The sequence below is a fragment of the Neopsephotus bourkii genome, unplaced genomic scaffold (genome assembly GCF_033783945.1).
Source record: "Neopsephotus bourkii isolate Nb327-2 ecotype Australia unplaced genomic scaffold, CSIRO-AGI_Nbou_v1 NB_1446, whole genome shotgun sequence".
Classification (NCBI taxonomy): Eukaryota; Metazoa; Chordata; class Aves; order Psittaciformes; family Psittacidae; genus Neopsephotus; species Neopsephotus bourkii.
This window is the reverse complement of record NW_026901923.1, coordinates 264,244-286,364: the sequence shown is the minus strand read 5'-3', so window position 1 is coordinate 286,364 and position 22,121 is coordinate 264,244. Positions and strand designations below refer to the sequence as shown.

The 22,121-nt window shown below is 43.0% G+C and overlaps 1 protein-coding gene and 1 long non-coding RNA gene across 8 annotated transcripts in view; one reads left to right on the top strand and one right to left on the bottom strand.

The window, feature by feature from the left end:
- Positions 1-4,781: 4,781 nt before the first annotated feature.
- On the bottom strand, positions 4,782-12,812 carry LOC133220573 (uncharacterized). 2 transcript variants are annotated; one of them, XR_009727755.1, is made up of 4 exons: positions 11,850-12,812; positions 10,731-10,853; positions 5,989-6,085; positions 4,782-5,593 (listed from the first exon to the last, which is right to left on the bottom strand). It is a non-coding gene; the product is annotated as an uncharacterized LOC133220573 (long non-coding RNA). The 2 variants fall into 2 exon arrangements; XR_009727756.1 differs by lacking the exons at positions 4,782-5,593; positions 5,989-6,085 and adding an exon at positions 9,375-10,180.
- Positions 12,813-13,421: 609 nt separating this feature from the next.
- POU2F1 (POU class 2 homeobox 1) overlaps positions 13,422-22,121 on the top strand; it is a 113,944-nt gene continuing 105,244 nt past the window's right edge. For 4 of the 6 annotated variants that reach the window (XM_061368777.1, XM_061368776.1, XM_061368771.1 and 1 more), the window contains exon 1: positions 13,422-13,543. In XM_061368777.1, coding sequence (XP_061224761.1) covers positions 13,480-13,543 — 64 coding nt within the window. In that variant the 5' untranslated portion in view covers positions 13,422-13,479. The remainder of the gene's footprint in view (positions 13,544-22,121) is intronic. The other 2 variants (XM_061368773.1, XM_061368775.1) reach the window with 2 other exon arrangements.

Below are 22,121 nucleotides of genomic sequence, written 5' to 3'. Positions count from 1 at the left end.
TGTTCTCACCCTAAAAGACTTACAAATTAAATGAATGAAACAGACCCACGCTGAGAAAAAGAGATTGCATCTGTCAGTGTGTTTCAGACCCTAAAACTGAGTCCAGCATCATACGTGAATACTGCAGCAGAGGAAGTCTGCAGAAAATTTCAAAAGATAAGGTTAAATTCATCTTGCTGACAAAGTCATTGTCCCGGAGCAATCACTCAGCTCTGTGGCACAATTAAATACTCACTGGCCTCCAGAGAGCACAAGCACAACTCTGGTGATTAAGGCATTCTCCTGAGAGGGGCAGACACACATTTCAGGCCTTTTGCCAGAGAACACATAATGTGAAAGGATTAAGCATTCATCAGTGCAGACTTTTCCCATTCCAGGCCATGGCTCCTGACTGCTAACCTGCAAAGTTGAACTGCATCTTTCTGGCCCAAAGAATACTTAAATAATTAATTCAAAGGGAAATAGTTGATGATGTGGGATAGGACAGGACAGGACAGTAGGGTAGCACAGAGTAGCATATAGCAGAATAGAAGAATAGAAATATAGAAATACAGAAATGTAAAAATACAGAAATAGAGAAATAGGCTAGGCTAACCAGCAACACAGGGAAGAGCCTGATGATTTCCTCAGATGTGTACTCAGGTTCTCTCAGTAAGTTAAAGTGCTGATGGGCCTGAACACTGAGCTACTGAGTTGACAAAGGCCACTCTGCTTTTTCATACCTGCTTATGGGCCATGGATAGGCTTGTCTGTGGATAAAGCTGCTGTGAGAACCAAGGGTAACTTCAGGGCTGTGAGCACAGGCTGCAAAGAACTATGTCATTGAACTTTCATGTTTCTCCATTATAGTTCAGTATAACTGCTGCTTGAAATGGTGGTCCCATCTCCTTCAGCTTGCGTTTCTCAAACTCCAGGAAGCACAAGGACATCACAATTTTAATGCCAGATCTAGCAATGATGTGGGTATGGGGCTTGTCAGATCAAACTGTTGATTTGATACAAAATTTATCAATTTTTTTAGAGGTTATGGCATGGTGTTAATAACTGTCCTGTGGCCACTGAAATTGCTGTCTCCAAGATAAAAGCATCAGCAGGACCCTAACTCAGTAGGAATCCTTAAATACACCAGTGTAAGACTGAAGCAGAGCCAGTCTTTGGCGTTTCTTATTTGTTTCCTTAAGAGATTCCCCATTTGCCATGGTGGCTTTAGGACAGTTACAGAAGGAAGCCACGTACCCAACAGACCCAGCAGAGAACTGCAAGGTCGGTATGCAGTCAAGTCCCTAAAAACCAGATATGCTGCACTGAACATTCCAGTGCTGAGATGATCTTTTGGATCTGGGTCACTCTGTGATGATGCAGGTAGTCTCAAATGTAAATGCAGACCATCACATGGATGAGGCATATATTCCTGGCAAAATTGGCAGCTTTACCCATGTTTTTCTGGTTGAGAAATGATTCATAAACAATCAGATTGGCTCTGGCTCTGTGTGGCAGATTGCACATGAGCATGCAGCAGCCTTCTAGCAGAAAGCTAGGCTAAATCACTCACTGAAAGCAGACACCTTCTTTTGCATTTAACAGCAAAACTCAGCAAAGCACCAGCTTTTATTTTTGCTTTATCCTACTCACTCACCCAAGGCTCAAAAGACTGCAAATGCCTCTGGAGTATCAAAGCTTCAAATCCAGTGTAGACTTGGTTATTTTTCCCTTCAGCTGTGAGCATGGCAGTCATGGAAATGGGATGAATACTCCCCATCTAGATAATTTAAAACCTGTGTTTAGTATTAATTCTGTCACTTTTTAACCTGTTAGTTTGGAAAGCACTCAGCTGACAAAACAATGCCCAGTGCTTCTGACTATCTTGCACTTTGTAAGAGATGATTTTGTGAGCTCAGGGTGATTGCTGGAATGGGAGGGCTATGGTGCTTTTGGGTGAGATTAGTCAACTGGTAGAAGAACCTGCTCTGAGGGAAATGTCTGGCCAAGATGTAGGCAGGCAGTGACAGGATTAAAATATACAACATGTGGCACATTACAGTGGACATACCTAGAGTCTTCCTCCCTTATTCTACCACATGGACTGAGTCACACACTTTAAAATCCATTTTCTTTGCACGAAGGAGCTGTTCAGCTTAAATATATTCCTTCTGTAAATGGAATCTGTTCTTCAAATTTCTTTTGTTCTGCTGCTTTTATTTTTGTGGAAATTTTCCTTGGTGATGCCTTTGTTGTCAGTCTGGCCCTGAGAGGTGAAAACTATAAACCTCTCTAAATATCAGCAGCTCTAGGACACACCTCCTTGGTATCTTTCTATCTTGGCTAGAGGTGTGTGGAGTTACAGAACCCCAACTAGAGTGCACTGGTACCTTGGCTTTTCCTGCCCTCTTCTGTGCAATTATCTTGGGAGAAGTTACGGATCTAGGCCAGGGAAACTATGTTCATAACAACCATTATTTAAGCCTTTTACCAGGTTCTGTCCTTGCAGCAGGAACTGACATACTGTCAAAGTCGATAGCACCATGGCAGTTTATTGCACCAGAACACTTGGCCTTTTCTTTCCTCCCATCTCCTGAGCTTGGCTGCTCTCCTACATGAACCCTGGCTCACTCCTGCCCTTAATAATATCTCCATGCTCCATATGCTCCCTCAGCCCTTCCCAGAATCTTCCTCACTGCTGACATCAGGTACATGCACAACTCTGTAATGTCCTGACAGCCCTTTTCAAACACTGGCTTGTAATCAGATGTTCTGTTTCCCCAGCACTTCCTTTTCTCACAGAGTACATTTGAAATGTGGCTGCCAATAGTGGTGGTGTTCCTTCTCCACTGCCTTATTTTATTGCTTCTATATTCTAAGTCAGAATTTTGTTGCTTTTCAGATGCTCTGATTTTGTATTTTTTTCTTTGGTGCTGTGTTGTGATCCTAATTTCCTTCAGGATTTCCGCTTCCTCTCCTGGGAAATTTGTCTCTATTTCTGGCATCTGTCCTTCCTAACCCTTCCCACATTTTTTTTCCTTCCAAAGACAGGGGAAAAGAATCCATTTAATATTTTTCTGTAGTAACGTCTATCTCATCTGTCAATAAATTACACTTTGCCATCTATGGGAGACCCCTTTGTCTCCCTTCCCTGACCTTATTCTGTGCCTTGCCTGTTTTTTTTTTTTTTTTTTAAGGGAGGATGCAATATCCCTGCGCTGTCATTCCATGAAGAACAGCTGTCATTCCTCCCATAGTGTATGTGCATGTGTTTAAGGAGGGAGGGGAAAACGAGGGGGGAATTAGGGGAAGGCAGGGAGCTGCTCTTGGAAAATATGATGGACCTATTCACAGTGGAGAGGTTTTTTTTCATTTGTGATATTCGGCTACAATTCTGTCTGTTTCTTCTAGTGGTGTTAGACATTTATTTTCTGATTAATAGAAATCTAATGCTCATCTATCTGAAACATAACCACAAGAATATTTATTAAACATGTTTTTAGAAATCATTATGTATGCATTTCATAAATTTCTCATTTCTTTACAGTCTCTGCAACTACGAATGCTATCTCACTGTCAGAGCTGCAGTTTGATACTACAGAGTAGGTATTCAGAAAGCTTATTTGTGGCTAAAAACCACATGACTTTTCCCTATATTTTCAGTGTTGCAACCTGAAATACTCACTGAAAGGGTTAAAGGGTGTGCGTAAGACCTGCAGGCAACTAGCTAAATGTGCAGACCTACAAAAGGAAGAGACAGATCCACAAATCCAGCAATTCCTGCCCTTTTCTTACTCCTCCTTGTGCTGTTTGAAGCGCTGCAGTATCCTGGAGAAGTCACCGCGGAGCATTCCCGGTGTATTTTGTGGTGCAAGGTCTGCTTTGTGCTGGTCACACATAGTACAAGGTACAAGTTCCCTTCTTCTTGCCTCTGCTCCCCACACAAATAAATCAGCATCGAATAGAAAAGCAAATTCTAGCTTTGATCAAACTTTACCAATATAAAGAAGAAACTTTACCAAATCAAAGAAACAAAAAAACTAAAAAAAAATAATTCACTGAAGATGTCCTCACCTTTGTTGCATCTGGTAATTACATTTCTTAACACATTTTTTCTCACAATATGGACATGAACTGAGGAAATAGTTATTATCTGTGATGCAGGTGCATAGCAGACACACCAAAGTGACCTCAATGTACAAGACACACCACATGATGGTGCCCTCATTCTCCAAGCACCTGAATCAAAAACCTGGTGAAACACACCATGAGCCTTGTTTAATCCACCCCTGGAGTTTTCTCTGTTTGGAACCAAGCTTTGAGCATGGAGGTGTTCCAGCAGTCAACTGATGAACTTCAACCAAACCAAAAAGTATGTCTAGATATGACATACATATCAAACTTGCCACTTCCTTGTCCTGTGCTAGCAGGACATCAGAAGAACATCTTTTATCTTAAAACCACTATACTACTTATTTTACAACTGCCTTGTGAGTTATGTCTGCTCTGGCTCTTTCTCTGACACCTGGTGGCTCTGACCCCTAGTCTCTGTGGGATTTAGCTACCCTAACTGAAAGGTAACCTATCTCCACAGCCAGAGATAATAAATTCTTTAGCCACCACAGCAAAATACATTTGTTATTAGTATTATAGTAATACAGTATTATTACTAAACGAAGACAGTGATGGCTTAAAACTCTCCAGGGTGAATCACCGGGGCTTGGGAACCAGAGCCCTTAAATCCCATGGAATGTAAGGTCATGGTGCTGGAAACAGTCTTATACCTGCAGGGACTAAGGCTCTGTCTGCATATGAAAATACGGTTTTCAAATGTGTCTTCCTAGTATTAGCACTAACCCTCCTCTATCACCAGGAACAATGCTGGGAGTCTGCTGAAGAATGGCTCCTGGCTACAGCCATCTTCAGCACTCTCCCATGTTAATTATTCAGGTCTTTTGTAAAAAGACACCTGTGACAACTGGCAGAGTACCTGCACCAAGACTGCCAGCCCTGAGGCTGAGAAACTGTTAAATAGCTTTAGTAACAGATTATTAAAATCTTGATGATGAGTGAGTGTGGGTGGAATAATTGTCTACTCAGAAAAGAGGCGCCTTTTTCTCATTCTCTTCCTGTAGTTGAATCCTTATCTCCTGGGTAAATAAAACCAAACCTCCTCAGTTATTATTGTTCTTGTTCACCTTTTGTCTCTTGATTAGATTTACCCTTGATAAATGCCTTTGGCAAGGAAAGTGGAATCAACACATTTCTGGTGCAAGCTCTGGTGGAATTCTCACCCCCTGCTCCACCTCAAGTTCCTTGTTTTCTGAATGGCTGTTAATTACCCGTCTTTTTAGCTCATATCTGAGATACACCTTCCTCTGATCACTCACTCTGATCAACACACTGCTCTGCATCACACTGAATCTTTAGCTTATTTTTAACCCTCAGCACTTGAGGCCAAACCTGATGCCTTTATGAAGAGAGAAACTCATGGTGATAGATGCCTCCCTTGGCTGCTTCTCCTGTATTTTTCAGTGTTCTCCCAGATGAGACCTCAGGATTATTGCAAACCAGTCCCAGGAAGAAATGCTGCTCAATTAGGCAAAAAGAAACTCTAAGGAAAAAAAAAAAAAAAAAAAAGAGGAATAGAGCCAGCAAATTGCTTGAGATAACAATCTCCCCCCACCCCTGTGTCTCTGTAACTAAGAGGATTAACTGAACTTTCTGTGTCACACCAAAAGTGACAATAAGCAACAGTGACTTCCCCCATGCTGGCACTTGTACCTTCACTTGTTTCATTTTCTTGCCCATACTGATGCCTTGCCCCTTGCTGACTGTATGACAAACTTGGGGATGAACATGATGGCTTTCCTTTCCTTTTAGATTTATGACTCAAAGCCAAACAAAACTCAACTCTAGTTATTACATGCTCTGTTTCCTGCTAACAACTCACTTTTAACTGTATAAGCTAACCAAGGAAACACGGAAATAGGGTCTACTTGATCTCACCTGATCTGTCTGCTGTTTGCCAGAGACACAAACAGCAGCCTCAAGTCTGCTACCACAGCAGTAGGCATAAAGTCATCCCTTGGGAGCAGGACCAAACCTGCAAAGTATATATAGCAGAAGTCCCATTAAAATTCAAAACTACTGAGGCTCCATGTAGATACAGTGCTACAACCAATGAGATGATGTTCATTTCAGGTAAAGATTTACCACTGTGTAGTAGGAGAATTACCCAGGGTACTTTAGCATTAAGGGGAAACAAAGCAAAGGGCTATGTCGCTAATGACTATATCAGCCCCATTTTCCTCTGACAATGGTGTACATGTGGTGAAAAAAATATGGCTTTCAGTTGATCAAACATCAAATAATTCCAGTTTCTATATCAAACCGATTCCTTTTTGCTGAGCTGCACAGAACATCACTTTAAACCAGGTGAGCAACTCCTTCCGTGACCCTGAACAGAACTTGTATGAAGAGACATGAAGATGATGTTCTAAAAGACAACACAAAGGAGGAGTATCCTCCCATCAACACATGCCCTTCTCCACCCTGAGTTTCCACACAAGACCACAGCAGATACAAAGGTGGAGATACAAAAGGTGAGTGCCTCCGGTACTATAAGGGCCACATGCAGGTACACAGACCAAGCAAGCAGTTGTGCCACTGATACCCGGACTCGTTAAAGTTGTAAAGTAGGTATGCTTTTCATTCAGCACTGAGATGCATGGGGATAGTTCCTCCAAAGTATGCACACCCAGGGTCGTTCTTCCCTCTACATTTATTCTCTTAAGGTATACATATGCATTAGATTACTTGATATGCCTATACATATTTAGTATCCATCCCTGCTTCATATTATAATGAGCTAGAAGGTCCTTCGTGCCTGCGCAGTGCCCCCTCTGGTCATGAGTAGGGGTCTCAAGATGAAGTAAAAGAGTCTTCCTCCTGTGAGTAGGGGTCTTCAAGATGAAGTAAATGAGTCTTCCTCTTCTTAAACTTATCACCTTTTAGTCTTCATGTATGGCCTTAGGGTTTGGTCAGTGTCCCAGCCATAAACCATCTGCTTCTCCCCCTTATCAGGCCTCTGCTTTTCCTTATCAATAGCTGCTTATCAGTAGAATCAGGTGTCTGCTTTTCCTTATCAATAATTAGTGCCTTTGTTCTGCTTAGTAGGCATGATAGGTACAGACAATACTTTTGTTTAAGTGAGTGAATTCCTCTAACCCCCTTGTACATTGGTTAACCCTGTATCACCACCAGTGAGGAAGGAAGTGGAAAGTGGGAGGAAGCAGGAGAAGCAGAAATACTTTCACACTAATGTAGGTACCAGCACTTGAAAAAAGAATATTGTGATAAAACAAACTGGGACTTAAGTGACTGGCAGTAGGGTAGGGATTGAGGGAAAATGCTGGCACAGCAAAATGTGTAAGAACTGTTGGGGTTGGGTTATAAACTGAACAGGACTCGCCAGTGTTTGTCAGGGGGTTTTACTGAAGTAAGCATCTGTTGTGATACAGATGTTGTGATACAACTCCCTGCACCTAAATTAAATCACTATGGCATTTCTGCCATGTTAAACAGTGAGAGCAGGTACTCCTAGGCCACATAAATTCAGCGAAGTAGTGGTTTGGGGGTCCCTGTACAGCTTTATTTGCGATCAAAGGACATGGTGTTGTGGGGGAGAAATACCTCTAGATAGATTTAGACTTTTACTCCAAAAACGTGCTCTGACTAAGGCACTGTAAAAAATGCCCAGTGTATTGCCATGGGGTAAGGACTGCCTTGTCACTCTATAGCAAGCCCTGTCTCTCGCTTATATGGATCAGCAGTTTTACTTCAAAGGGATCTAGGTCCATTCTCTTTCCCCATTTACATGAAATGGGACTAGAGTGGAGCGTGGCAGCCTTTTAACAGTGCCCCACAGCACTGCAAGAATTCTGCCTAGACAGTGAAGGACACCGTGTCCAATTGAAACTACAGAGGAATTTGGGGTAGGCAGAATGTAATTACACAATTGGAATTTAAACTGTGAAATTAAAAAGAAATATTCAAGGATGAAGGGGCTGAGAGAATCCCTAATCTTCAGCTAGGCAAGGCTATGTGACAGAAAAGTCCTTTTCTGAAGAGGGAATAAGCAAAAACCCTGCCCTGGAAGAAAGGGAGGTAGAGACAATGTTTTCAAAGCACCCTAACTCCAGCTGTGTGCTTGTTCCTTAGGCTATGTCTATTCCACAGAAAACCTTGCGGTTGCTAAAAAGTGTCAGATGTGTCCCTCTTGGCCCTCTCTTCACTGAGGTCAAAACCAATTTGGTTCCTCATGTAAGCAGCACCAAAGCATTCCCAAGGTCTACATCAGAAAGCACGCTGTATGGTCAAAAACCAGGAGCTCATCCCTCTTTTTCATAGAGGTACAAAACAGACTGTCCTTCCATATGGGGTCTGTCAGACTGCAAGCATTCTTGCTGTAAGAGCTGAGCTTTTCCTGAGTCTTAGTTAATAATCCACATAACAAAAAATATGTATTTTTAAGGGCTCCTCTTTAGTAAGAGAAGGCAGAGAAACCCACTGAAAGCAGATCTGTGGCAGCTTTGGAGTTGGCAACTTGAATCAGGCAATTACAAGACATCTGAGTCAAGCTGTAGGATCCTGCTGTTGTCCCTCTCAGAGTAGAGAGACAGATAAAGATGGATCCAGCCTTGTAGATCTCTGGGGCCTTTGAATCAAGGCACTGTAGAGAATCAGAGCTTCTCTTCTTGGGCTGCCCAGCAACACATGCAGCTGAAGACAGCTACTGAATTTCTCTGCCTTAGTTTACCATTGCTAAAAAAGCACAGTGATAATTTTTCTGTACCTTCTAAATTGGTGATTTGTAAGATGTAATTGATCAAAATTGGAAGGTGCTCAGATGCTGCATTGATGACCACCATTTAAATGCATACAAAAAATTAAGCTAGAAAAAGTGCAGCCAAAACAGCAGACAGCAAGAAACAGATTGAAAAACCCACCTGAAAAGATGTGTCCTCCTAGTGACTACCTCTCCCTTTCCTGAGGATGTGTGAAGGTTCTGAATTATGGTTTTGTTTTATTTTTTAATATGAAAAACATGCTTCTGTGCTCCATTTCTTACCTTCAAAAAAGCAGCTAGCTGCACCTGGGAGGGGCAGAGTATTGTAAGATGGAACAAGTTCCCTGCTTACAATTTCAATAGCTGGGAGACTCAGAGGATCAGCAACAAGTCTCAGAAATGAGAGATTCCAGCTCAGCTTTTCTCCAATCCAGAGACAACAGAAGGGGGATGAAAACAGAGCTGGAAAGCAGTCTGGTCAAAGGCAGACAGAAGCGTGTGTAGGGAAAAATAACAGCCTATATATGCAATGGACAGTCTCACAAGGCACACAGGAAGGAGCTTTGAAGGCAGGGCAGAGCATAATACTGGAAAGGGATGGTGCTGGTGGGTCCCACACCTTGGGGGTGAGGGCAGAGAGTCTCTGCCACCCTTGGAACAGGAGGAGGGTGGGGAGCAACACAAGAAAGAAAGAACAAACAGCTTTGTGGTTAAAGTACTGATCACCACAGTCTCAGAGCACTCAGGCCCAAGGCTGAGTCCCCCTGATGATGCTGTGACACTGGAGGAGCTATGAATGGTCTTTCTACTGCTTTTCATGACTTCTCTTCAATCAAGGAGCTACTAATCCAATTTTTCACATGCTCTTTGCCTGCCATCTCTCTAAATTACAACTTTTTTGAGACATGGATGGTCTTTTGTTGTTCATTTATTGATAGCATATTAAAAAAATGAGACTGAGAGACTGCCGGTCTCTCAGAAAGGGCATGTATTACACACGAAAAATGGTAAACAGAGACACAAAGGTAAGTTTAATTAAAGGTGAGGTAGTCTGAGCAGTCTGAACTGGAATGAGCTGAGAGATTTTGGGGAGGTATGCACAAAAGCCTAAGGGGCAAAGAATGACTTTCATGGCAGAAGCCTCTGCCACAGTACCTGGAGGACCAAAGGGAATGCTGAAGCAACCATGACCCTAGAAATAGGGCTTCCTTGGAAGGAAATTATCTGTGAAGAGGATAGAAAGAAGGGATATTCTGTGAGAAAAGCAGCATCTGGGATTCACATCTGAGTGGCACAGTGGAATTGGAGCAGAGCAGATACGTTCGCTCTTCATTTCTCTGTACTCTAAAACTGTGTGAGGAAAAGGGTAATTTCCTTTCCAATGAGCTTTTTGCTTAAATACTGTGATTTGTGTTTCTTTTGTCCCCTGCCTCCCCATGTTCAAAAATAAAAATAGTCCCTGAAACACTACTGAATTAATTCTAGCAGGAGATAGACAATTCAGAAGGTAATACAGTGATCACAGAAAACTTTGGGCTACAGGCACAAGAACAGACGAAGGAGAGATAGGAATTAGGAGGTGGTCTTGATCAAAATGCACACAATGGACAGAGACATACTGCAGAGCTTTAAAAGATCCTGCAATACTATTTCTTCCCTTTACAGGTGTGTTGAATTCTAACACTATATAGTTTTTCACAGTCAGGAAATATTTTTAAAGCTAAATCCCTGCAAGAGGCGACTCTACAAAGCTGACATGTCCAGTAAGAGAACAGGAGCATGGAGTACTGCAAGGTGCTCCCTGCTTTGGGCTGTGTTTGAGCAGAGGATGTGTGTTCCTAAGCACCACTGTGAGCCCAGTCTCGCTGACTGCAGTCAAACAACTCAGTTTCACACTTACATCTTTTTATGACTCCAGAGTGCTCAGCTTCTTGCAGGAAGCTTCATATCATCTTTGTGTCCAATTACCTCAAATTTCAAGTATTTCCAGCAAGGCGCTCACGAGTATGACACCAGTCAGGCACTATGTGGAAAGTAACACCGAATAATAAGTGCAGGAATCACAAGCTGTTTGCAGACAACTCACAACTGAAAGAGAGGTAAAATTTATCTTATAAATTATTCATCACTAATGATTTGGCTAGCTTTCCTGGATATATAGCCACAGGGATGTATTACACCTTGGGGAAGGCATCAGCTAGAGATGCATTCAAAGTAAAGTAGGGAAGAGGATGCAGATATAGGTTGAGAGCAACCTTTAAAGAGAAAGGGAGAGCAGCTATGTGGCCAAAGAGAATGAAGTTGTCTTTATAGCTGGTCAATTAAGAAACATGGAGCAAGTTAGTAACAATAGGAAAAAAGCAAACACAAATCCAAACAAAACCAGAAAAGCACCCCCCCCCAAAAAAAACCCCACCTGTTTGTTTTCAGACATCTTTTCTTTGGCAGCTATGGGTTCCAGCTAACTGCAGAAGCTGAACAAGAGGAAAAGGTGTAGTAATGGGAGCAAATTCTCACCTGTGAGAAGTTGCTAATATGAGGGAGGAGGTTAGTAGGAAGTAGCATGCAGGACTGAGAAGAGTCTACAGGTGAGAGGGGAAGAGATGAAAGAGAATATTCAGCGTAGGCAGGATTAGAGCTGTGCAGAGTCTTAATCTAGGCAGCCCTTTCTCTACACCTTTATCTGTTGCAGTGCAGCCACTGTGTGGCCATAAAACTGGATTAACTGGCCTGCAAGGATCATGGCTGAACAGAAGTATGACAGTATGCCTTTGTTTACACGTTCACTTGTGAAAGTGAAACACAGATCTTCCAGAGACAAAGCTCTTAATTACTAGTATGGAGTACCATTAATAAACATATGAGAGTACAAGCAGTGTTAGTGGAACGTTTTTGCTTTCTAGAGCACTGCATTTCTGCTAATGTTTTCTGCAGTATCAAGAGGTTTTTCTGTAGTGTGGAAAAAAAAAAAATCTCATTACTAGAGGAACTTATTTTTAAATAAAAACATCAAAATTACCTTTCTGATTCAGCCCCTGGAGAGAAACCCTACTGTTTTCCTCCTGCAGCCTATCCTTTTTTGGCTCTTCCCTCACAATGAAAAAAAATCTTGTGACTGCCTCTGACACGACTTGCAATTCCTTCAGCAACGGCATGCAAGAATGGATCCTTGCCTCCTCTTATTCCACAAAGGTTTTGAGCCCCAGAAGAAAATCTGGCTTGGACTCTGACCTCTTGAAGTTAATGACTCTAAAGACATTAAGACCGAGTCCTTAATGAATGCCATTCTGTACCACCACCTGTATTTTCTTTTGCTTTTTATGGATGTACATTACAAAGATAAGGTATAACCTGTATTTATGCAATATTAAGGTTAAGCATGTGAAGAACTTTCATTTTTACTCTGCCAAATCTGTCAAGAATCAGCTGAATTTTGCCCCTCTGCCTGCTTAGCCAATTGCCTGTCCCCATTTGGAAGTTTTGAATCTAAAGCTAGATTTATTTGTTGGTCCCTGTATTATCTTATTATTTACTCCCTTTTAATGAGGGAGGTGCGAAGCCCGACTTCCTCTTCATGTTATTCAAATCTGATGCGGTAAGTGGAAATACCTGGTTGAGAAAGACACCTCAGGAGCATTGTACTGCCCAGAACGAAGGATAAATTGTGTGTAAATCAGTGTGCGATTCTTAACAGAGGAGAATCGCCTCTTTAGCAATCGCTCTGTTCAGGCCACCACTCCGCCCTCCTCCATGGACAACCGCAATTTGCACGCAATTTTCTCTGCACGTAATTCCTCTTTATTCACATGGGATTCATTTTGCTTTGAGCTTGGGGAGTACCTGTCGTTCAGGCGCGACTACGACAGGTATTTTCACACCCACTTGCCGGTAACAGCTCTTCCAGAAATGCCCTTTCAGGCCAACGGCTGCATTTGATCTCAGTGTCATTTGCTCGCCCCTCTGTTAGTTCCGCGATTAACCACTCCCGCTACACCCGGTCTGCCTGGCGGCAGAACAGTTCGCGGAAGCTGCATGAGACATGGAGAGTACAACCCTTCCTCCTCAATGGGAGCGGTTGCTCCCTACCCCGCCGCCGTTAACCCATGGCTGCGGCCTCCCGAAGCCCCCCGGAGTCAGAGGCTCGGGTGGTGGCGGTTGAGTAAACCACCACAGGATCCCTGTCCCCCCCCATGCCAGCCAACGATCCCCCCCATCACACACAGGAACGCGTCGGGAAGAAGAGCGGGAGGGGGAGAGGAAGTAAGAAGCGCGGGTGACGCGTAACTGAATCAACACTGCGCACGGCGTAACCGTTTACACGGTAACTAGACCCCAGCCAGAAGTGAATGGAAAGCAGCAGCACGCCTGCGCAGTACCGCGTGCAGGCTGCACCAAGGGGGTATGGGGTGAGCGCTGAGAGGACGCATGCGCAGCGGCACACCTCCCGTTGGACGGGGGGACGGACGGGAGGGGGAAAGGAAAGATGGCGCATGCGCAGAGCGCTGCCGCGGCGCGGTGGTGTGGCGGCTGCGCAGTAGGGCGGTGGCGGGGGGAGGGAGGAAGAAGAGGAGGGGCTGGGGAGGGGGGGTGGGGGGTTCGGGCGCGAGGGAGGGTTTATCGAGCGGCCGATTTTGGTTAAAATATTCAAAATGGCGGACGGAGGAGCAGCGAGTCAAGATGAGAGTTCGGCGGCGGCGGTGGCGGCAGCGGCAGGTAATCATTACTGCGTTTTACATATTCATATTCATACTCGCACACGGGGCCCCCCCGCCGCCTGCCCGCCCCGCTTAGCATAATTTATTAGTACTCAGGATTATTATAATTAACGGCACAGGAGGGAGCGGAGGGGGGAGAGAGAAGGAAATCAAACCTCCCCGTGCAGAGATACACATATACATGCATATATACACACACACACACACGCACACACACCCCCCTTCCTTACTTCCACGGAGTCGCACTCGCACCCGCCCGCATGCTGGGGCATCGGCGGCGGGGCAGGCAGCCGGGTGATGGGGGGCGGCGGCGCAACGGCAAGGCGGTCGGGTCGGGGTGGGGAGTTGGTGTTGGGAGGGGGGGGTCGGGAGGAGGGGTGAGGGTGAAGCCATGAGGGGGGTGCATCCCCGCACCCAAAAGCGGCCCGAGATGGGTAGTTGCTTTCCCCCCCCTTCCCGCACGCCCACAATAAAAGCCGCTTTACATATTCATGGCGGGGGGGGGGGTGTGGGGGGCATGGATGCTGCTGGAGCGGTCCCGGGGCCGGCTTGGAGGGAGGGGGGCCACGGCCGGCCGGGCTGGAGGGAGGTGGGCGGCCCGAGTGGGGCAGGGTCCCCCGGAGGCAGGACGGAGGGGGACGGGAGTGCTGGTCCCTCGGTGCGGCCGGGTGAGCGAGGAAGACTTGGTTTCCTCATCTCTCCTCTCGTTAACTCCCCCCTCCCCCCGCATCACCCCAGCCAAGGTTATTTCCCCAGAGCCTGGGGCCCGCAGGCATGGGGTGTATATAGGTGTGGATGGCCTCGGGAAGGAGGCAGAATGAGAGCGTTGTTTGGCTTTTTATGCAAATTGCCCCCCACCCCCCAAGGGTAGGTTCAGTGTGGGGTGACTTCTGGGGTGTGCAGGCAGAGTTTCTCCGTGCTCCTTTCCAACGGGAAAGGCCGCATGTTTTCCACCCCCGAAGGTTGGATCTGCCCTGGCAGAGGTGATTGCCCTCCTCCCCTTTTGCCCTCCTGCTTTCATAGCTCCGAGAGTTTGAGGGGACTAGGGCGCTGCGTCCCCGGAGCAAACGCTCCCCTTCCTTCACGGTGCTGGGCACCCGGGCTCACGTCCTGGGCGCTGGGGCAGGAGCGGGTGGTGGTGGTGGTGGTGGCAGTCCGGTTGGGCTGGCACAGGGGTTGTGGGTCACGTCCCTGCCCCTCGCTCATCGCTCTCTCTTTCCTTCTCATTTGAATAATGTCTAATTCGGGGAGGTTTATATTATTGAAATGGCCGCCTGGCTTTCCCCGCCTCTCATGTTTAGTAATTCAGACCTTTAATAACAGCCACTCAGAGCCCAACGCCGTGTTTATATTTTACATTCGCCCCATGTGCTTTTGTGGTTCAATATGATTCTTCTTTCTCGCTCTCGCTTTTTAAAAATTTTCTTGGCAACCCACAGGGCCCCGAGATCAAGGCCAGGCTGTGTGAGGAGAGGAGGGGGAAGAGCTAGGCCCTGACTGCTCTGGCAGGCGCCTAGGCCTCACTCTCTCCTGCTTGATTTATTTACTAATAACCAAAATGACCCCCCCATCTCCACTCCACCCCTGCCAGCAAAAACAGAACCCTCCTGGGGCTTGAGCAGTATCAGATCTGCTCATAGATTCTTAAACACTCATGTCTTTTAAATAAGGAGCTTATTTTTAATTTATAGCAACTCAAGACTAAAGGTGTTCCTTTCATATCTGCTTTTCAGAGGCTTGGGCATGTTTGGTCCCTTTGTCCTTGATTCTTTTGCTTAAAGGAGAGTTGCTTCTAATTTATGTTTCCTGGCACTGAGAGAGCTATAGAAGACACACTTAAAATCTGAACAGCTTTCCTCCTCCTTCTGAACACAAACAGAATTGAATACATTGGAGATAATCTTACTCACCTTTTTTCTTAATGTGGTTGCAGTCTAACAGTGTGGTGTGTCAGATGCTTTTGTCACTGCTTATATCTTTGACTGTTGTGGGTTTTTTCTTCTTTTATTTTCCCTTTTCATTTAGATCTGGCTTTCATGACAGAAGATACCACTAGGCAGTACAGGGTCTAGAAAGGAAGATGAGTTTTTGGTGATTGTGTCATAAGAACACCAAGTGAAAATTGAAATTAATCTTCTTAAATTGCCTGGAGTAATTCATTTTTGAACTGGATATTGGTCTACTGAGAAAGAAAACAAATGAGCTACTTTATTAGAAAGAGGTAGTAATTTAAAAAAAAAAGAAATATTTGTGTTTCAGCTGAAACTGAAGGTTTTCATTAGTGACCATTGTTTTCACCGCGTGGGGAAAAAGGACCTAACAGCAGGGTACTTCAAAGTAACAGTGCCAGATTAGCATGTAAGAATCTTTGGGGCTTGGCTAGGAAAAGAGTTAACATACAAGTGCAGATGGTGTATTTTGTAGTTTGGTGCTAAATTTAACCTATCACAAAATACTGTGCTGCAGCTAATGAAAAGCATTTTGATTTAAAAAATAATAACTTGGGTTATTTATCCTTTTTCTTCACGCTTGGTGAAGACAGGCCTTGAATACTAGAAGGAAAAAAATGTGTAGAAGTGGTAATGAGACTGTTCAGGTGACTGTTTCACAGATCAGGAGCACAAGGCTGGCTGGACAAAAAGCAATAATATGATTTCATGCCTTAAATAGCATATGTTTCTGCACTCGTTTCACAAGATGTGGTCAAGCTGATGATGTCATTGGCCAGAGGACAAGGTGCAGTTAATTTGATTTATTGACCTGGGGTGAGGTGTAGCACTGAAACCTTCTCATAGGGAAACCATTTATCTGAGGACAGTTTCCTTTATAGCAGCAATTTAACCACTGCTGAGACTGTAGATATTTTATCCAGCATGATAAAAATGTACATTGCATCTTGCAAATAAAATTTCTTTTGTCACCGAAGTTTTAGTAATTTTTATAGGATGGAATACTGGACGGTGGCCCTATGTGGTCTTATGGCTGAGCTGGGGTTTATAACTCTGAATTCAGGTATTTACATGCCAAAATACAAATGTATTTCTCTCAAACATATATTTGTATGCCTGTATTGTAGCTTAAAATTTTACTGGAACATGATATGGGTAGAAATGTGTCCACACCCATGAAGCCTGTCAGCAACACATTAGTGGAAGCCCCTTTTTCCAAACTGCGGTGTCATCTTCATTTGTCAGAAGGTGCTGAGACTGATAAGTGGTTATTACTTCTTAGTGTTGAGTAAGGACTTTTATGTTAGTTTATCACTGGTGGGGTTTTTAGCTGCTTCTTGGACCTTTATCAGTGGTGGATGGGAGAGTAAAAGAAACTTTTTCTTCCCTATGGACTGTGTTTACAGTGGAGGGTTGTGCTACTGTTGCTTCCTAGTTCTTACCAGGGAAATATGTTCTCCTATTTTTGCTGTTCTTTCAGTTTTTGTTTTATTACAGAGAGAAGGCGGCTTGTCCTCCCCATGAAATAGTTCCCCTGCCTGATTGCCTCTGCTCACTTACCAAAGTGTCTCTGCCGTTTTTCTCTTGTATTTTTTTTCCTTTTTTTTCAAAGAAAACTGACGAGTCTAAGAGCTGGTTGGAGAACAGGCTGTGTCAGTAGCCATGCTGCTGCATGTGGTGCAGAGCTGTGAAGGTGTGTGACAATATGGTGATGCCCAGCTAGAGAAGCTAGGGGCTTACTCCTCGCTTTCTAGAAGAAAGGGGGAAGAATCTGAACTTCCCACCCTTTCATTTTAACAGGAAAAAAAAAAATATCTCAGGTTTCATGTCGCTACCAGTTTCTCAAGGATTAGCCTGCAGTAATAATTCAAGCAGTAAGTGTTAATGCTGACTTAATGATGCTGAGTGTGGATAGCTTCTGGATTCTTGTTTCGGTTGAGTAATGGTGCTGGTATTTGGAGTTGCCTCACTCAGTGGAAGCTGTGAGGTAGCGTTCAACTCTGTCCCTTAAACTTGGGAAGCACCAACATATTCTGCATTAGGAATCTCTTGTGCGGTGTGAAGAAGTGCTGCTTCTACTTCTGCTTGATTGTAATAATGCCTTACCCAGAAAAATGAGATTTTGGACACCATTGTCAATTAATCTCTGTCAAATTTCAGGTGGTAAATTCTGTGTTTAGCATAGCATATTTCTGTTGTTCTCCTTATGTTTAGATGCTCAAGGATGCAGATATTTTGGGGTAAATGTTTTGTCCATGCTGTCCAGAGTGCTTGTTTTGTTTTTTTTTGTGTTTTGTTTTTTTTTTTTTGAGTCATCTGTCATCCAGCTTTTCTGTTAGATACTGTTCATCTCCTTTAGAGACGTGTTGGTTTTCTCTCCTGGTTCTCAGCAAATTTGCTGTAGTTTTATAGCATGCAGTAGTTTTCTTTTATAGCAAGATGTTTTCATTTGCTTTCCTCAGATTTTGGCTCCTGTGGATTTCAAGACTTCAAACCAGATTACGGCATTTTTCATGTGCAAACCCTAATTTTCTTACATTTTTTCCAGAATCCAAATTATTGCTGCCCATAAGATAATAATCTCAATGCTGATACTTTATACAGCTGACAATAAGGCAGCAGCCTCTGCTACTTGCACTTATGGCTTTATTATTTTCATCTTGAGAGAATCCATGACAGTCGTGGCAAATGACTAGCTTTTATGATATGTTATTTTCAGTCTCTGTGACAAACCTGTTGTCAAAAGAAGGTGTTGAACAAAATTAAGTATGACTTGAATGTCCCAAATGTGATATGCTTGGTTGGAGTGCTTAAGTTAGTATGTGAATGAAAGATTATCTAATGTTGCTGGATAGATTTACAGTGCTGGCTGTTTACTATTACCTAGATTGCTCCTCTGTTAACAAATTTTCCCCACCCCTTTTCCTAATGTGTTACTTTGTTATACAGGGCAAAAAAACAGTGGGATTTGTTGGACTGAGCATGGGAGATATATTTTAAAAAAAGATTCTGGTCTTGTTTAGTGCGTGTTAAGTAGTTGCTTCTATTTTATTTGCAAATGTTTAGCAATTGCTAACCTAAGAAAAAAATCTATGTAGATGTATTTTCCTTTCTGTAGTTCTTTACATTAAATTTTCTGACTGTGTGAATAGGACTTGTGCTGCTTAATGCACACTTATTTTTTCTCTTTAAAAAAGGAAATAAACTGAAGATCTCAGTATTATTCCTTTCCCTAGTTTCTTACTTCACAAGTAGCTATGAAATACCCATTTCCAGAAATACCCAATTCCAGAGAATTATTAGCTCTACAATGTGTTACAAAGTCTTTGCAAAAGGAATTTGTAATAGGCTGCTACTGGCTTATTGAAACTACTTGAATTAGCTTAGGTTTAATAAACAACACAGCTGAATTGTGAAGTGTTCATTTGGTATAGAGGATTTACTGTGTTCTAGTCCTGAGTTTATCACCAGTTTTGCTTGCTGTGCTGTTCTGGGCTAAATCCATGTAATGGGAATTACAGAATATGTTTTCACAAGGATGTTGCTGGGAGAATTATTAGCTAATGGTCTGTAGTATCTCCGAAGGTAAGAGTAATCTGATTCTTCTGCTTTAATGTGTAATTGGCCAAGCTTGTGCCCAAGTTAAACTTTGCTTAGGATGTTTCAGTGCTGTTCATGTCAGAGGTGAAGTCCTCCTGTTCTAACTACAATGTGGTGTAGATCTGCTGTAGGATATGCAGTTCAATGACAGCTTAAATCAGCCCAAGCCTCTTCTCTCCCTGTGTGTTCCTGCCCCCTTCTCTGCACTGATGCAGATGCTTGCCTGATTCCTATGCTGAGCTAGTTCAGAGAATTAAATTGCTAGAAAACAAGCCTTGCAAAAAAAAAAAAAAAAAAGTGTTTTTTTGTTGGTTTAGCTCTCTGAACTGGTTTACAGTAAGGTTAGACAAATAGCAATACTAGTCAAGGAAGGGAACAAGAAGCACACATGTTGATCGAAGTCTTCTCAGAATTTTATTCTCTCTGATGGCTTTCCTGTTTGCATAAATGAGGAGTCATGCTCTCAGCCATGTGATCCTACCATTTACTTGTCACTTGTCCTAGCACTTCTGGTTTCCAGGATTCTCTAGCTTAACTTGCTAACCTGTTGGAAACCTAGGCCTAGATGATTTAGGTCTTGGGTTTGTGAGTTGAGGTTGGCTTAAGAAAAACCTTCAAGTGCAAGAGAGTAGAACCATGTAAGTGAAAGCGGAGGAAGGGGAAAGAAGGAATCTTCAAAGCCGCAGCATGCCTTTTAGTTGCCTTAGTTGAGTTGCATAAACCACTGTGAAACCAATTGATTGTTGATGAACTCAAGTCAATCTAAAATGATACTGGCCCAAGTGGTGAGGATAGATAGCCATGGGCATTGTGCTAGTCCTCCTGTGCTACCAACAGGCTGCACATAGATCACTGAAGCCAGTGATGAAACTGCACTGATGTAAAAGAGTATTTTAAGAAACCAATATATGTTGACAATTTGGTGTGGGTTGTGCTGTCACACGTATGGTTGAATTAATGGTAGCAATGGCAGAAACTCTTAAATAGAGTTTGTGGAAGAGCCTTTTAAGTGGCTCCCATTATTTTAGTGCTACTTAGTAATACACCTCTCTAAAAAGGATTGTGGCTTAAAATGACATATTGGCGAAAGTACTTGGAAAATTACAGACACTGTTACTTGTGATAAATTTTGGACTGATATCGCTGTAAAGCAACCTTAAAGAAACAAGAAAACCCCAAACTCCCCACAGACGAACAAAAAACAACCCCCAAACCCCACAAAACCCCTAAGCATAACTGTTTTAGTCATTTAACATGATCCCTTTGAGACAGATTTATTTTTTCTATAAATTGTGATATTGTGACAAGGAGCCTTTTGCTCATCATTCCTTCTCCCACCTCCCTCTTTCCCTCCCCACACCCCCAGTCCAATTTGGTATAGAAATTAAGTAGCGTATAACAGGGCATGGAGTTTTGGAAAAGGAAGACATGAACAGCTAAATTACTAAAATAGTAAACCAAGTTGAAGAAATAAAGATAAGTTGAGAAGAAAAACCTGTTGAATCAGGCTGGAAATACAACTTGCTTCTTCCCTCCTCCCCAACTTTTCTTTAAGGGTAGGAAGTCAACATCCTTTTTGCAGTGAGCTCCTTCGTTGTTTATTCTTTGTCATTTAGATGATTCAGTTTTACTTGAAAAATACCACGTGACTTAGTAATTTGTGCCTGACCATACCAGTGTGAAGATGTAGCTTTATACTACCTGAATGTAGCTGATGGGGGAGAGATATACAGCAAATACAGGTAGAAATTACTCAGATGTTTGATGACTCACTCATTTCTACAATATTAATTAATACAATCTACTGAATGAGAAATGAGATTCAAGTTTCTTTCAGGAACCCTGTTGCAAAGATTCCTTTCTAATTATTCATAATTCTGTTTCTTACCTGTTGACCTTTGGTAACTTACTGTTTTTATTCGAATTTTCAAACATCACTTTAAATAGAGAGCTGAATTTGCTTATTTCTAAGGTTGCAAGGTTATGGGTATGCCAGGAAATAGTACCCCTACCTGCTCCTTTGGGAATGTTTCACACCTTAACCTGCAGTGCATGTACACACTTGTGTGCACATAAGCTTTGGGAAAAGTACCAAAAACTTGGGCTGGGGACAGCCTCTTCTAGCTCTGATTGTATCAATGGAAGACATGACTGCTTCTGACTGTTGGAGTTTACTGTTCCCCTGCCTCTATTAGTGGATCTGCCCATTTGGGTGCTGTCTAATCCATTTCAGTTAGTATTGCCTGGGTTAGTAAAGACTGTGATCTAAACTGCCCAAAGTAGCGCAGATAATTCTGATTGTAATCTGGGTGAGGGATTATCCGAGTTGCTTTGTCATCATACCTGAGGGTACAGTTCGTGTTACACATAATCCAATTTAAGGGTGGGTTGTTGCCAAAAATAAGTGGGAACATAAGCAGGAAGAGTATTGGGCTGCTGCCTTCTGGACTGTTATCTGTTCTGACATAGCCTGTATAAAACTGCATTTTAGTGGCTGGCAGAAGTGGTTTCGAATTGTGTGGAGAAACTGGAGATAGGAGGGCAAAGGGAGCAGTAACTTTCCTCTTGTAATGTTTGCTTCTGAATAACGGTGGCTGTTCTTCTTTTCAGGTTTTATTGAACTTTCCAGTAGTACTTTACTGGTTTTATTGAATTTATGTTGATCTGAACTACACAATGTAAATTGTTATGACTATTTCCAGTATCTCAAGTGAAGTGTGCAATTTACAAGTCATTTCCCTTAAATGAACTTTATCACAAGATTATCTTTGCTTGCTGTTCCATTTCAGTCAGGATATAGTTAGTTTAGACAGTTTATGGCAACAAAGCTGAGCATGGGAACTTGGGAGTAGCTTTCAGTACAGTAGAAAACTTATGCATATTTTAGTTTGAGGTCTAGCTTCTGACTTCAAATCAGCCACAATATCTCACACAGCAAGTTGCTTTAATCACCTCACTGCTATTATTTTACTGTCACATAGCTTTTCTTTGGTTAGGATGGGGGTGCCCGAGTAAGGAAGACACTAT